Source organism: Botryllus schlosseri, chromosome 11 (genome assembly GCF_051294905.1).
Source record: "Botryllus schlosseri isolate E-star chromosome 11, Bs_hap1, whole genome shotgun sequence".
In the NCBI taxonomy this organism is placed as follows: domain Eukaryota; kingdom Metazoa; phylum Chordata; class Ascidiacea; order Stolidobranchia; family Styelidae; genus Botryllus; species Botryllus schlosseri.
The window spans coordinates 19,344,001-19,360,503 of NC_137246.1; the positions used below are offsets into that span (position 1 = coordinate 19,344,001).

The window sequence follows — 16,503 nt, forward strand, 5'->3', positions numbered from 1 at the left end:
ATTCGGAGCGATAGATTATTATTCATGTGTTTTATTACGGTAGAACCGTGTGTGCAGTTTCATGTCCCACTGTTTTTCCGTTTTAGATCCTTATTCATTTTGTTAGTCTTTATCAGTTGATGATACAATGAACTGCCGTCTTCAATCGAAACTGTTACGCCAAGTATGTTCGTCTGGTTTGTTGCATGTGACAAGAAACGCCTCATCGTCACAGAGAAAAAACCTTATCATACTCGGAACCGGATGGGGCAGCTACAGCGTGCTGCGTAATACTGACAGAAACCTGTATAACGTCATCGTCGTAAGCCCTAGAAACCATTTTCTCTTCACGCCCCTGCTCTGCTCCACCACGGTTGGCACTTTGGAATTCCGCAGCATAATCGAGCCGGTCAGAAACCGGCATTTTCGACGAAGCAAAGACTACCATTTCGCGAGCGCCGTGAACGTAGACCCGCAAAGGAAGACCCTACTTTGCAAGAGTGAAGTGGATGAATCTATACAATATGAATTGGAATACGATAAACTGGTGATAGGGGTGGGGGCTGTGAGCAACACGTTTGGCGTGCCTGGAGTTATGGAAAACGCCTACTTCCTCAAAGAAATAAGCGATGCCAGAAAGATACGTACACGTATGATCAATAACTTTGAATTGGCTGTACAGCCAAAGTCTTCGGAGGAAGACAAAGAGAGACTGTTACACATTGTGATTGTGGGAGGTGGACCGACTGGTGTGGAATTTGGCGCGGAAGTGTACGACTTCTTGAAAGAAGATTTCTCAAGACTATACGGCAGTCTGAAAAATGTGGTTCGGGTGACTTTGATCGAAGCAAATCATATTTTAGGATCGTTTGACCAGCGTTTGCGGGATTATGCAGAGAGAAAGATTTCAAGAAGAAAACAATTTGAACTTCTGCAATCATCAGTACGCGAAGTAACGCCGAATTCTGTAATTTTGTCAGATGGCAAAGAGATACGCTGCGGGATGGTAGTCTGGTCTACAGGGCTGGCTCCAAGAAACTTCACAAGAAGGCTGACATTCCCCAAAAACAAGCAACATCAATTGATCACGGACGATTACCTTCGTGTACACGAAACTCCGCAAGATACAGTATACGCTTTGGGAGACTGTGCTCAGATAGAAAATTGGCATCTACCCAGCACTGCGCAAGTCGCCGAGAGGCAGGGGAGGTGGCTTTCAAAATATCTCAACAGGAAGGAAACGGAAGCTTTCCAATTTAAAAGTTCCGGTATGCTGGCGTACGTTGGAGGGTACTCTGCGCTAACAGATATGAAGCTGCCACACAGCGAAAGTGATTTGAAGCTCAAAGGATTTCATTCGTGGGTGCTGTGGAGGTCTGCGTATCTGACGCAGCTTGGCAGCTGGAGATTGAGAATGCAAGTGCCTTTCGATTGGATGAAAACATTTTTCTTTGGCAGAGATTCGTCACAATTTTGAAAAAAAGTGTTGCAAAAGTCTCTCACCACCCAAACGGAGGTGATAACGAAATTTCTTCATCCGCAGTACATCGCAATATTTGGATTGAAGATTGCTTGTTTATTCTTCATTGTGTTTATAAATGGAGGTTGATATTGAGATATGGCCTGTATGATTCTTATACCTAATATTGATTGAATCAGCACTTACTAACTGGCCTAATTTAACTTGCACTTTTCTATAGCCACACAAGCCTTGATATAACCTAAATTTACAAATTGTAGTGATAACGAAATTTCTTCATCCGCAGTACATCGCAATATTTGGATTGAAGATTGCTTGTTTATTCTTCATTGTGTTTATAAATGGAGGTTGATATTGAGATATGGTCTGTATGATTCTTATACCTAATATTGATTGAATGAGCACTTACTAACTGGCCTAATTTAACTTGCACTTTTCTATAGCCACACAAGCCTTGATATAACCTAAATTTACAAATTGTAGTCTTTTAATCATTAGCCGGGACGCCCTTATAAGTTCTGTTATTTTTGTAGAAAGTGTGTGATTCATGTATGTTTTGTCTGGGAAATATTGATATCCATTACAAATCATGCGCGGTTAATCATAAAATAATTTAGTTAAGTCCAGTCTAAGACTGGCCACACCACTTCTCATGCTAAACAATGCATTGACATTGTGAAAATCCTATTTGGACTTCTGAACCAATATATCTTATCTGCTGTCAGCTAGCATATTGATCGGTTTGTATATGCCAGTTTCAAAATATAACCATCGTTGAATTTGGGTACAGCAATTTTCTCTATATTGATTGCTGCGTTGGAGAAGTATACCAGAATATATCCTGATGGTGTATATTCCGTTATCTGATTTCATCTCATCACTCTGTATAACATTCAAGATACAATTAATGGGACAGCCTGATCAACTGCGAATGCAGAGTTGGACTAATTTTTCTAAAAAATTGTATGGCTAGTTGTAATATCAATTTCTGCAGTTAGACAAATTGAAATGTTGATTACAAGCTGTATCTCAAAATTTATTAACTATTTGTATTGCTATTGTGTCGAAAATTGCAATTGTGTTTGCAATGGGTATCGAGAAATGAAAACTAATTCAGCCTATAAGAAGTAATTTGGTTATTGATTTACAAATATAATTGTAATGTTGCTGATCGTAAAATCGTGTAATCTCTCCATCTCGGTGTATCAACTTTTCACTGTACACAGGTACACACATCTTTACATTATATCACGATCTAGTGATGTTTTTGAATTGATAAAAACTCAATAAAGGACTGCCGATTCCATGTTTCTTAGAGCAGACTAATTCAAAATGCGTTGGAGGCGATATAGATAGACTTATGCAAGTCTTATATATTTTAATTATCAGCAGGGTTGTAACCAAGTCACAAGGCTCCGAGTCACAAGTCAATCCAACTTTTTTAGTTTTGACTCGAGAGTCATTTTCAATTCGCCACCGAGTCAAGTCCGAGTCATGGTATTATGACTCGAGTCCAAGTCATTGGGTTGACTGCTCAGTTTCCAGATAAAGTGTTGTTAAACCCACTGTTATAACTCTGGTTGGTGATATTGAATGATTCGCATTTATGATATACTAATTTTCCTCACTTTTAATATTTTCTGGTCGCATTTTCAAGTACCAGTACCAATAGACGTAACATAACATCGTTGGGTTATACTTTTCATCTGAACAAGTCACACACAATGTACAATGCGATATCATGACGAACTCCCAATATGGTGGTTATACTTTACTACTCTTCGAAATTACAATGAAATGTCGCTCTTGGCCGTCTGAGTCTCGATTAATGTGACTCGAGTCGAGTCATCAGAAAATCGTGACTCGAGTCAAGTCATTACAACCCTGATTATCAGCACTTCTATTTTTCTATTTCATCCAATCCGATCAAAGCGATACACAGACACAATGTGATGTGTTGAACAGATAGGAGGATGTCGACAGCGAAACGATCTAGTATCACAAATCTCGTAGTTTTTGAATTGCAGATAGTAATGAACAAATCTGAACTGAGATAATACTCTTTATTCAGGTTTGCCTAATCACCTGATATGAATAATGATCCACAATTGTGAAACTGGCGTAGGACTTCAGATTCTATGGAAAACTCAACAGCTACTGCACAGCCGTACACTTTCAATGTGTCCAGATGCATTCTTTTTATTTTATTTCGTGTTCGAGTATGACAATGGCTGTAAAGCTGTTGAAATAAATGCTCTGAAACTTTTAAAATGCGCCTTTTGCGGTAGATTCCACCTTAATTGACAATCGGCGAACACTGGCGTAGCCAGGGAGGGGCGGTCGCCCCCCCCCCAAATATTTGGAAAAAATTTGAAAATCAATAGATATTTCAGTATTTTGGCGTAGATGTATGTAACCTCAAATTTTTCTTCGCGCTTCGCGCGATTTATTGTCCGATTTATAGTACATTCGGTATGACGAAAAAAAAACTCTTCCGCAAATACCCATTGAATTTAGCTGCATTCTCTATTATGAAAATACAACAGTAACAGTACAGTAGCCCGAGGTCGTTGGGTTGATGGAGTCTATAGGAGTGTCAGTTCAGTATGGTGGTTGAGGACTGATAGCTCCGGCAACTTCCGTTCGGGACACACGAATATCTATAAAGTAGGCTACATGCGACTCCGCAAAGTGCGCTTCCAAAATGATTGACGGCCATAAAACCGACCCATGTATTCCGACAGCCTTCGAGAAACATTTTCGGGTGCTTATCTGGCTGCATGGCGGCTAATGATCCTGTTCCTGCAATCAGACCCCTCCAACATAAATGCGACTGGCACAGGAAAATATCACCACCTCACGTTAAAAAGTGCTGATTTGAAATTTAATGAGTCTGATCAAAGGAGTTCTATTAGTTGGTCTGATTTGTATCAGCGATTTCAATCTTTAAAGTATAGCGTCAATCTGTACCAGAGGTTGCGAACTAACCGCGTGCTTCAAGGAAGTGATAAGAATGGACACCACTTGCTCATATAGACGAACCAATATTATTGATCAAATTAATCCTTCATTTATTCAAAAAAAAAACACATTTACGCTCTGCGCAACTATGGCCGAAATTCAGACTGATTGTTCATCACTTAATGTCAGCGATTTGGGCTCGTCCGCGAGATGACCACCTAATACAAGCTTAGTTGGCAACTGGAAACTTCCATCGGGTATATGTGTGTGTGCGTCTAAGAATGGCATGTATGAAATTTCCCATGGCAGTATGTACGGTTCTGCGAGATGTTCCCACGGGAGAGCTCCCCTAAAAAAATGTTTTTCTGGCTACGACTTTACGTGTGCGTGATAATCTCTGAGTGGTGACAGCTTTCTCCGCAAGTCCTGTAGTAACAGCAATAAATGACAACTGTCCTGTCCGGCGTCCACCCTCTAGAACAGGGACGGCCAACCCGGGGCCCGCTCGAAGGTTTTGAGTGGCCCGCGGGTTAATTCTCGAAATTACTATAATATTATCAAAAAATAAATTACTAAAACCAAATAACCAAATTTTGTTTAGCTTGACCGCGAAATTTGGGATTTTGACGACTAAATTATCAGTTTCGGCGCATTGGCGTAGCCAGGGGCCAGCCACATTTTTCGTAGATCGTCCTATATAATGTACAATATTTCGCGCGGCTAGGTCGTGGATCCACCAAAAGTCTTCATGTCATAATTGTTATTGATTTTGATACGTATTAATATGAGTATTGTTTTCACCGTTACCTATTATCCGGTACTCTCCTATCGGAAAAGTAAAAAAAGCTCATCAACATTCATATATAGTTCAAGATGTATAATTAAGTGCCCCTGAATGTTTGATGACACCACTTCTATCAACACTGGCAGTAAATCTGATAATGAAAACGTATTTGCAATATGCAAATAACAATAGAAGGAACCAATTTCATTCATTAACCAAGAAAGATTTTCGCGCTTCGCGCGAAGGTGTTGTCGTCCGGGTTTTCCACAATCATCATATTATCACATCATGTCTGTGAATGGAATATGTATATATAACGATCGCCCCATATGTTGTGTTAATCATCCAATAAGGGCCCAAGTCGATCGTTTATTTTACATGTTTTTCTTTATCTTTAAGGTTCATTTACGTCATCGAATTTTTCGCCCCCCCCCCAAATATTTTTTCTGGCTACGCCCTTGTCGGCTAATATATCGGTGTTATCGGTGAAAGTGTTAGATATCGGTATCGGCCCAAAAATCCAATATCGGTCGGGCTCCAGTGGAAATAAATAACTGCCAAATCATGAAATTCAGGGTTCATCACCATCATCATCATTGGTTTATTAGCAATTTTATCAGTTCAATACACCACAAAAATGCGATACAATGAAAAGACAGGAAGATGTCGAAGCGACAACGAGTATAGTCTATGGAATCTGACACCCACCTTGGCCTAGGCGATGTAAAGAGGAGGCATGCACACTGAATGAAAGTAAAGAAGATAGTATAGAAGAAGAAATAATGCGACAAGAAATAGGGCGGCATGTCATGGGAAGCGAGATCGATAGGTCAGTCGTGGTCCGGTAATCTTGAGGATGGACTGTATTTATTTAGTAGTAATTGCTTGTATTTCGACTTGAATGTGGACATGCTCGTCGACTGTCGGATGGCCGGCGGGATACTGTTCCACACATCAGGTCCGGCATATTTGATGGAGCGATGATCTTTTCGGTCGATCATATGATATTTGGACGACGTGGACGCGCGTGTGTTGTACTTGTGCGCTTTTGATTCGGAGGTAAAGAAGTCATTGAAATATTCGGGGCAACGACCGCAGTGAAACTGATACATAAACTTGGTGATTTCTAGTTTCCGCATATCTTCTATCATTAGGACGCCGAATCTCTTCAGCAGCGACTTATTGGATGGATGGGCAGCCAGGCCCCTTTGGGGCCCTAGCTATGATTCGGAGCACTTTATGCTGTAGTTTCTGCAGTGGCTTGAGTGCAGTTTTACTGGCAGCCCCCCATGGTCCGAATGTACTGATAAACAATGCCCCTGATTAACTTGCTAGGGGTGTCCAATTAACTAACTCTCTCTCTCTGTGAGTGTCCCTGTTGGATCTATAAATATACTCAGATAACAATAGGATTATATTAGTCGGATCATCACCTGGTCTGTTCATGTGCTTGTGCATACCATACAGTTACATCTACATGATATTTATCGATACATGCCGAATTGTTCATCAAGTGCCGAGTTCGCTACTGGCAATCGTCCTATATGAACATGACTTTCTGCGACCTGGAAGTTACCATTCAATGAAGCTTCATCGCATCAAGCGGAAGCCTCCTATTTTAGTAGTGAAATAGATTCTCAACACTTTGTCGTTACAATAACAGCAAAATCCACCGACAATGGCGAACTGAAGTGCGTGGATTTTACGATATTGCGACCATACTAATCTAAGAATCAATTTTTGAGCGTAAAACTGACCTGACGAACTGGATGTTGAAAAAAACCCAGATTTCAAGGATAAAAACCCAGAAACCCAGGTGATGCTCAAAAAACCCAGATCTCATGGGTGGAAAAACCCAGGAGTGGCATCTCTGGTGCATTGTGTGCGTTTTGTAGCTTCCTTATCTTCTCATTATGTTGCAACATTTTCCTGATTTAGATTTGTGAAACGCATGGCGACCGCTTCATGGATTTTTTTCATTTGTAGAATTCACATACCGACCGATCTCTCAGCTAAAGAGTGATAATAAGCGAACGCAGAATTTGTCACGCCAGAGAGGCAATGGCAAGGAATTATTGGCAGTAAGACGACTGTTCATTCGTCGGCCGGTTAGCTCAGTTGGTTAGAGCGTCGTGCTAATAACGCGAATGTCGCGGGTTCGATCCCCGTACTGGCCACACTTACGCCGCGATAGCTCAGTCGGGAGAGCGTCAGACTGAAGATCTGAAGGTCCCTGGTTCAATCCCGGGTCGCGGCAACTTTTATTGAAATTGTACAGAGAAGATGCACCGTCATTCTTACAGCTGATAGTGACGAGATCGGTTGCGGACACGGCCATTGAACCGAGATTTCATACAGTCATGCAGGGATGATAGCGGCGCGTATTTTGCAACGTGCGAGGTTACTTCTTTCAACTAGACCCCAAAAGCTATATTTATCATGCAGAGACTCGACTTTGCAAAAGTTGGTCGAATTTTTACCGAGACATGAATTCGTGACGTTAAGCAGGCACCTTGCAAGTAATGCAAGTAGTTGGGCGGCTAAAAAAGAGAAAAGCCATGTCGGAAGAAATGTTCCAACTCCGTCGGAAGTTCGTAGACTCTTAACCTTGGCTCGACCCGAAGCTTCAAAACTAGCAGGTTTGTATTGCAATTACTCAAAATCAAATCAAATCAAATAAATCAAGGTGTTTGAACAATTCAGATATGTATGTAACAAAAGGCTTATTCTTTCATAGTTTTGGATTGCGCCATTATGAGGGTACCTACACTCATTTTTACGCCCCACCATATCAATGACAATGACTTCAATGCTGGAAAAAGTGTGTAGGCCTACTCTCAAAATTTTCATTATTCTTACTATATGCTTGCGACCTGATATACGTATTCCAGTAATTCCATAGAGGCTGAGGTAAAGTTAAATTAATAGACTATACTTGGTCATAATCAGGGATATCTAGATATCCCTGGGTCATAATAAACTGAAGTCAAGTCAACTAGTCGTTTTGACATCTCTCATCTGTTCATTTCATCGCATTGTGTCGTGTGTATCACATGTTAGGCGTCTGGTATGTTGTATGGCAATTGTCATTCATATCAGAGGATTTGTCGAATACCTTAAACACCCATCAGGCCATATTTTTAGAATAATTAGTATGCTGACTAACGGTGCATTTGAACAATTTCAGGGTCGATTGCCTTGCTGTCTGTGAGCAGCTCCGTGTCACTAGCAGTTCCTTTCTGCATGGGCCGCCTGATCGATTTGGTTCATACAGCAGCTTCTCAAGGCGGAATGGAAGAAACCCTGCTACAAGTCTCCGTCGGTCTATCATTGGTGTTTGTCATCGGCGCTTTAGCAAATATGGGCAGAGTTTACCTGCTACAAGTGGCAGGTAAAACATTACTTCATCATTAACTGGTAAATCTTGAATTTCAATGCTTTTGATCTATTAGCAAATTGTGGCCTGCATATCGTCTTCACTGTTATACATTAACCTCTATATCACAGGTCAAAACGTCATGAAAAGACTACGAGAAAAGGTTTTCTCTTCGATTTTAGCGCAAGAAGTTGCATTTTTCGATTCTTCGAGGACCGGAGAACTTGTAAACAGATTATCAGCAGATGCGGAACTCGTGAGCTCGTCAGTAACACAAAATATTTCGGACGGTCTAAGATCACTTGCCCAAGTAATAGCTGGGATCACAATGATGGTAAGCTGATGGCCTACCTACGGCTACGAACAATGTGTAGATCCTTTTGTGGTTAGCATCAATACCGTCAAACTACGATCTATGTAGTCTATTTGCAGCAGGGTTGGGATCAAGTCTTTTACTCGAGTCATTGCGCATGACTATATCATGTAATATGACTCGTGACATTCTATATGACTTAATTCAAGTCATATGTTTTGATATAGCCTTTCTCATATATTCTCTCATATTTTCTTGCACTGATTTATGGATGCGATAATCTCACAAATTATACTAGGCAATTTAAGTTTGAGTCAAATTTAAGTCATGAGTCAAGTCATTTCAGGGTAGAATTCGAGCCATCTCAACACTGATTTGAAGGGGCAATTTATTTTCTTGCATTCAGTTTCTGATGTCTCCCGGGCTTGCAAAAGTCGTTCTCGCCATCGTTCCACCCGTTGCTATATCGGCAGTCGTTTACGGTAGATATCTGAGGAAGATAACGCAGAAAACACAAACGGCACTCGCAAACTCGACACAAGTAGGCTCATGCTTTATTATAGTTTCTAAAATCAAACTAACCTCGTTAAATTTCAAGATTGCCGAGGAGAAAATTAGCAACGTAAGGACAGTCCGTGCATTTGCACAGGAGGCAGCCGAAATGAAGACCTATTCTGAAATGCTGTCCGTTGTGAGAGATTACGGAAGGAAAGAAGCCTGGGCAAGGGGACTCTTTTTCGGCTTGGTACGATTTTGCCACAAGTCCTGAATGTATTCCCCCGTGATTTAATTAAAAACTGAATTCTGAATTTGACCTCTAGTCTAATATGAGAGTAAATGCGGCAGAGTGTGATAAATTTCATCTCGCGTAACTGTACAGTGTAGCTCACATGCATTGGTATCACCAGATGGTGTCAGTAACAAAATACTTTTTCACAGTACTCAAGTAGGTTTTGACTCCTTGTACTACTTATACGAGTGAATATATTTTTAAATTACTTCTGCTTGTACTTGAACAGTTGTTCAGTCAAAAGTACTCATTTTTCTCTCCAAATCTACTACTGACTTTTTAGTCAATTCATTTTCTACTTCTACCTGTAAGCGAGCATAAGTTTACGGCATTATGTCTGTTGATACTTGAGTAGCAAGAATGACTACCTTGACCACCTGTGGGTATTGCACGCATTACATAACATATACATCATTCCATTGCAGATGGGTTTTTCTGGAAATTCAATCATGCTTCTCGTACTGTATTCTGGGGGGTTAATGATGCAATCCTCCGTGATAACAGTCGGTGATTTATCCGCATTCCTGTTGTACGCTGCGTATGTCGGAATTTCCATCGGTGGCTTAAGCAATTTTTATTCAAATGTAAACAAGTCCCTCGGCGCTTCGACACGATTGTGGGAGATTATTGACAGAGATTCCAAGATACCAAACAAAGGCAGGTCTACATGATGTGCATGAATAAAATGGTTTGAGCTGTAGGCTACTTCATGGGTTTTTGACGACAGGTGGAATTATCCCGGATATTTCGCTGAAGAGCAGTGATATCGTTTTTTCAAATTTGGATTTCTCGTATCCAATGAGGCCGGATTACACAGTTTTTCAAAACCTCAACATGACCGTCAAAGCAGGACTGATCACAGGTAGCGTACTTATAAAAAATGTTAGACATCAAGCTTTACATGGCTTTTGGAAGTAGAAAACTTCAATATAGCATCAAACAATATATTCATATCACCATATTTATTCCACTCGTAGCTTTTCCACCGACTCTCATCAGGAGCTATCGTCAGTGAATCCAAATTCCTAATATAGCAAGAATTTTGCTGAGAGTCGGTCGAAAAGCTTGGCAATATGAATATATTGTTTGTTGATACATTAAGCTTTGTACGGCACATAGTAGTAATTTCTGTGTATAAACCGATCAAAATACTTATTATGAATAGGAATTAATAGAATATATTATATATAATATGTACAAAAGCTGGTAAGTGAAGGAACGCTTTAAAATGTACGAAGAACTTTAGAAAGTGTGACAACCCAGAATGTAATGAGTCAACAGATCATGGTAAATTTCGAAATTGTATGATATGATGCATCTCCCTGAATAACACAGAATGGTTAAAAGGGCTACAAGTATGGGCTATTTTAGAACAATATTCTTTGATTATGATACACATAGCCATATTGCTTAGGGTTACCGTACGTCCCCCTTTTTCAGGTTTTTGAAAATTTCCTCCGAGGACGCCTAAATGTCCTCCATTTTTGCAATTCGTCCTCCTTTACAGCTAGGATAATTGACAGATTCGACTGAAAATGGGCATAAATGACGCTAAATAGCAACTACAGACATTCGAGCGGGTAATTCGGGAGTCGATCGAAAGTGACGGCTTTTTTTTTTGTCAACACTCTAAATTCAAGTAAAAAGTGTGTAAATCGGGAGCCGAACGAAAGTAATGAATTTTTTTCAGTCAGCACAACAGGATTACCAGTAAAAATTTTAAAATCAGCTGTTTTCAGTTTCGGCCAATTAATTTGTCCTCATTTCCCGATTCCAAAATATGGTAACCTTGCATATTGTCAAATGGTTTACTTGGAAATATTTAATGCGTAATCCATGGTCTGATTTAAAAAAATTGATGACTAAATCAAACCAATCTACTTGAGTAGGCTACTCCAATAAATAAAAGTTACTCTTTCCTTACCACGTCTAGTAAAATTAGGCATATTGACGTGTGGGCCATAGTTTGGTAAGGTCCGTATTAAGCCGCCCAACTTCGATTTGTGTGATACGTCTTACTGCCTTAGTGTGGGAATCCACCAAGAAAAGATAGCATCACACTTTGACATCTGTGTCATATGCTATGTTATCACAGTTCATTTATTCCATAGCCGTGGTAGGAGCAAGCGGAACTGGAAAGTCCACAATCGGATCATTGCTACTGCGATATTACGATCCAGACGCAGGGTCCGTTACCGCGGGCGGGTATGACCTGACAGATATTGACCCACTATGGATCAGATCTAACATTGCGACAGTCAGTCAGGTAAGACCGATACAAGTTTTGAGAATTCAATGCCGTGGTTCATATCACGGTTTTCATTTTACTATAGGAGCCGGTATTGTTTTCTGGAACCATTCGAGAGAATATCGTCTACGGCTCACTGGAACCGGACTCTGTTACTGAACAACAGCTGCAGTATGTCGCCACACAAGCGAACATCAACCAGTTTATTGAAAGCTTGCCGGACGGGTTTGATACAGTGGTGGGGGAGCGTGGTATCACGTTGTCAGGTGGACAGAGACAGCGCATTGCGATTGCGCGGGCAGTGCTGAAGAATCCGGAAATTCTTGTCCTAGATGAAGCAACAAGGTACGGTTATAGGCTTATATACGGCACCCATGAAACGATGCACTTTGAAGCTTTACAAATGGTGAATAAACTTTTTCCACCCCGCTTCCTGTGGAATCTAACTAGATATACAAAGTTCTTTTGACTTATCTAATGGTTGCTTGCTGGCGATTACCCCTAACAAGTGTCGGCTGAAAATATACGAGTGTATTTCCATTGTATATTGAAATACTGTTCCTCCAACCAAGAGTCTCGTCAAATCTTAATCTTACTAGAATATCTATGATCTGCTATTTGGCATGATAACCTGTAATATATGTCCCCTATTACAATATATTGAACTGCATAGATTGCCATCATAAGATGTCAGCTCATTGAGCAATTGCTATCAAGATTGTTCAGCAACAGCAGTGAAGCATTACACTGGGGTCAGACACAGACTGTCAATGTGCCAATGACCATGCATCTCTGGCCCCTAATCCTATCACCACTAGGACTGGACACGACTATTCGAGTACTGAAATTTGAGTTGAGTAGCAAGAGTCGATTAATTCAATTTTTGAGTAAACAATTTATACGGAACCAACAATTTATTGGCTATCATCAATATCAAGGCTAAATCTTTCCACCAAATTGTCAACTTGAATCTCAAACATACTGAACAGCCGCCTGCAATCAAGACCTTGTCAGATCTCGATTACCGTCACTATGCCCGAGCCCTATTTATACTTGGACGGGGCTTCATTTGTTTGAGCAAGTTTTGAGAAGTAGTTGTATGATAATTGATGGGGTATGTTGCTCAGTAATAAGATCAGTCACTACACTCTTTTAACATCGTACCCACTGCTTCAGTGCTCCATTTTACCTAAAAATTCAGTAATTTGCTTGTAACTTTTTTCTCTTCATTTTTAAGAGTAAGTTCTATGGAAGTGAGATAGAAACGTGTGGCTTCTGCATCTTTTAAGCCCAAACCTAGCTTTCTGGTGTAGGTGGTTATCAAGATATGGCGAAATTAACTATTTTCAGCTAGTTTGGTAAAAAGGCACGACCACTACAGGGTGTACGAGCCCAAAATTATGATAGAATTTATTTTTTGCTATTTGGCACCACTCATCAACAACCCCTTTCTGAAATTCAATTTTTTTTATTTTGCACTCCACCCTCGTGTGCATGCCTCCTCTTTACACCGCCTAGGCCAAGGTGGGTGTCTGATTCCAAAGACAGCTCCAAGTCGTTTCGACACCTTTCTATCTTTTCATTTTATCGCAATTGTTTGTGGTGTATTGAACTGATAAAAATTGCTAATAAACCGAACGTACGTAATACAAAATAATTTTGATGACATGTAACACGCATCATTTTCCGTGGGGTCCAAATGTAAGCTTTGCAAATTATTCTTACTGTCATTATATCATAAAGTGTTGCACTCCAATCAGCTAGTAATCGAATCAGTCCGACCCTCGAGTTTGCCCAGTCCTAATTCTCTCAATTATAACTGTTGGGAATAAGCTTTTACTGAAATCGTGAGCATGTGTGATGGCTGTGCTACTCTCAATTGTGATTTCTTTTGTCGTCCGTGAACAGAACACCGAGGTTTTGAATTTTTCACATTTTATTCCCAGTGCACTGGATGCCGAGAGCGAACATTTGGTTCAGGAGGCGTTGGAAAGGTTGATGATCGGTAGGACAGTTGTCACGATTGCACACAGACTGTCGACGATCAGACACGCGCACGTTATCGCAGTGCTATCGAGACGGAGTGATAGTAGCGACGAAAGCAGTTCCTCTGTAGCAGAATTTGGTTCTTATGAAGAACTTATGCAAATTGAAGACGGGATCTTCAGAAAATTAGTGGAAAGACAAATGCAGAAGATTACTTAACTTTTTGCCTGATTTGAGTATTATTATCCACCCTGAGCACAATCATGGTTTTCAATTTTTCATCGTTTATGGTACCAACGAAATATATGACATTTATATTCATTTTTGGTCTTACTTCATGGGAACGGCCTGGGTCCGCTGACGTATTAGCTATATTTATGCAAGCTGGTTTTGGTGTCAGGTCTGGCACATCTTCTTTCAGCTATAGTAGCTCAGTGGCCACACTACAGGTCTAACAGATGTTATTGGCACAGCCAAGAGGGGGCCATGGCCCTTCCCACGTTTTTCTAAACTTTTCATGAATTTATTTAAGGTGGAGTATTCAACTTGAAATTATTTTCTTCAGTCATTAGATTGTTGAGTACTCATCTCTAGATAAATCAAAATAAATAATATCCTAAATAAATATACGCCACCTTATTAAAAGCCCACTGTACGCGCGGAAAAGTCACTGAAGGCAGGTTTAGCTGACACGAAGTACGTAAATATACATAAATTTATGGAGTATTTTTGGGTAGAATCATTAAACCTCGCGCGATTTTAATTAGTAGGCTACCTCATTCCCAAAAAAAATAAGCTTATATATAGAAATAGGAATATTGATACCCCATGTTCAATTGGCAGTTGTTCACATACGTGCCAAATGGTCGACACCGAATAGTCCTGTCTTGGCAGTCTGAGGAAATGAAGCACCCCGTGATGAAATGTCAACTGAGAATCGTGTGTGTCTCACGAAAGACGTTTTTCTTTTTGCTTAGTCTGGTACATTTATGCTATTTCAATATCTTATACCATATAGAAGCCTGGAGGTCAGGAAATGCAAGCATGCAACAGATTAATTAATAACAACGTCCGCCCCTCGTAGATCGATAATAACACTGGACAACAAAAAAAATTCATCATGGCAGGTGAGAATGATTTTAGAGTAAATCAGGGCGGGCGCTGAGCTCGAAAATGGCATTAGTTTCTGCTGATTGGCTCTATTTTTCAAGAGAATTATTTTATTCAAACTATGTTACATTTTATCCTAACAGCCTCTATGAAATGTTTTAGTAGACCCGTCTGTACTGAAACCACGAGAATGTGAGAAATGTAAAACACAACGAACATAAATGTATTCTTTTCCACATATTCAACACAAAAATACTCCATTTATTCGTATTTTCATATGATTCTCCTAATATAGTGTAATTTGTGACAATAACCTTCCTATACCGATCAATGTGCTTGAAGTGAAAAACAAATGGCAGTAATTCCGTAAACAAACCAAGTATTCCCGAACTTACAAAAAGACGACAATTTGTAAACACAGACGAAGTAAACAAGCCAGCAATAATTTTGTTTACCAGTGACTATTCAAATCTTCTCGTAGAAATAAATCAATATCGGTATGTGGATTAGTGAAGTTCTTAGATGCAACTCCTATGGTACCTCAAATTAGCTTGAAGTCATCTGCAGTATAAAGTCCTATGTACGATTTTGATGGGGACAGATATGCAATAGGCAGCTGGCAGTAATCAGTCATAATGTGAGCATCCCAACTAATAGCAGTGTTGGGATCAAGTCACTACCTTCGAGTCACGAGTCATTTCGAGTCATTGCACATTTTGACTCGAGTCAAGTCAAGTCAATCGATTTTCAAAGGTGACTCGAGTCAAGTCACTCGATTTTTGGAGGTGACTCGAGTCAAGTCGAGTCAAGTCAAGTCAAGTCACGAGTCAAGTCACATTTCAAGTCAAGTTGCCTTTTCAATGTATGTACGAGGCATGATTACGTCATTGCAATTTGCTAGCTGTCTGAAATACAGTTTGAGTGGTCATTGGTCATTGATTCCGAACCGATGAACGCATATAGAGTTAAATATACACGCAAGAAGGCGCTGTATCGCTCACATATACGTAGAACTGGTAAACTACGTAATTGCATAGCCTCAATTTATAGTTACCAGCCTAAATAGAGAATAGGGAAACGAATTGATAAGGCAATACGTTACCCATTTACAAATAGATATGATACCATTCGAGCCTGCGCCAATGGTTGAGGACTATATAAACTATCTTCGACTTCAATTTCAATAAAACAATCGGTTTGGTTAAGGTAAGATGAGAACAGAAATAGACATTTTGCTATTCTATTACTTTACCGCTAGATTTACGACAACATAAGCTTTAAGCTTCGATCACTTCGTTTGCAGTCAATCTATTTGTGAGAGAACAATCGAGGCTCGGTGAAATGCACGCTTATTGAATGATTGGTCGCTCTTAGTCTCACGGTTTACACAAGCGTTTCGCGAACAATACGAACATATCCAAGATACAGTGATTTTTATCGACACCGATTACTTGATGACTTGAAATTGACTCGTGA

The 16,503-nt window shown here is 40.1% G+C and overlaps 2 protein-coding genes and 2 non-coding genes across 4 annotated transcripts; all 4 read left to right on the forward strand.

Moving 5' to 3' along the window:
- Positions 1–19: 19 nt before the first annotated feature.
- On the forward strand, positions 20–1,644 carry LOC145450860 (putative NADH dehydrogenase). Its single transcript, XM_080329366.1, has one exon. It carries the CDS (start codon positions 128–130, stop codon positions 1,454–1,456), a length of 1,329 nt encoding a protein of 442 aa, XP_080185492.1. The 5' UTR covers positions 20–127; the 3' UTR covers positions 1,457–1,644.
- Positions 1,645–7,307: 5,663 nt separating this feature from the next.
- Trnai-aau (transfer RNA isoleucine (anticodon AAU)) lies at positions 7,308–7,381 on the forward strand. The gene has a single exon. It is a non-coding gene; the product is annotated as a tRNA-Ile (tRNA).
- A 7-nt stretch (positions 7,382–7,388) lies between these two features.
- Trnaf-gaa (transfer RNA phenylalanine (anticodon GAA)) lies at positions 7,389–7,461 on the forward strand. Its single transcript has one exon. It is a non-coding gene; the product is annotated as a tRNA-Phe (tRNA).
- Positions 7,418–14,238, forward strand: LOC145451043 (ATP-binding cassette sub-family B member 10, mitochondrial-like). The gene is made up of 10 exons (XM_080329528.1): positions 7,418–7,843; positions 8,392–8,595; positions 8,712–8,914; positions 9,300–9,434; positions 9,492–9,638; positions 10,109–10,340; positions 10,411–10,545; positions 11,795–11,949; positions 12,017–12,276; positions 13,878–14,238. The coding sequence occupies exons 1-10, from the start codon at positions 7,573–7,575 to the stop codon at positions 14,134–14,136; spliced, it is 2,001 nt and encodes a 666-aa protein (XP_080185654.1). The 5' UTR covers positions 7,418–7,572; the 3' UTR covers positions 14,137–14,238.
- Positions 14,239–16,503: the final 2,265 nt, after the last annotated feature.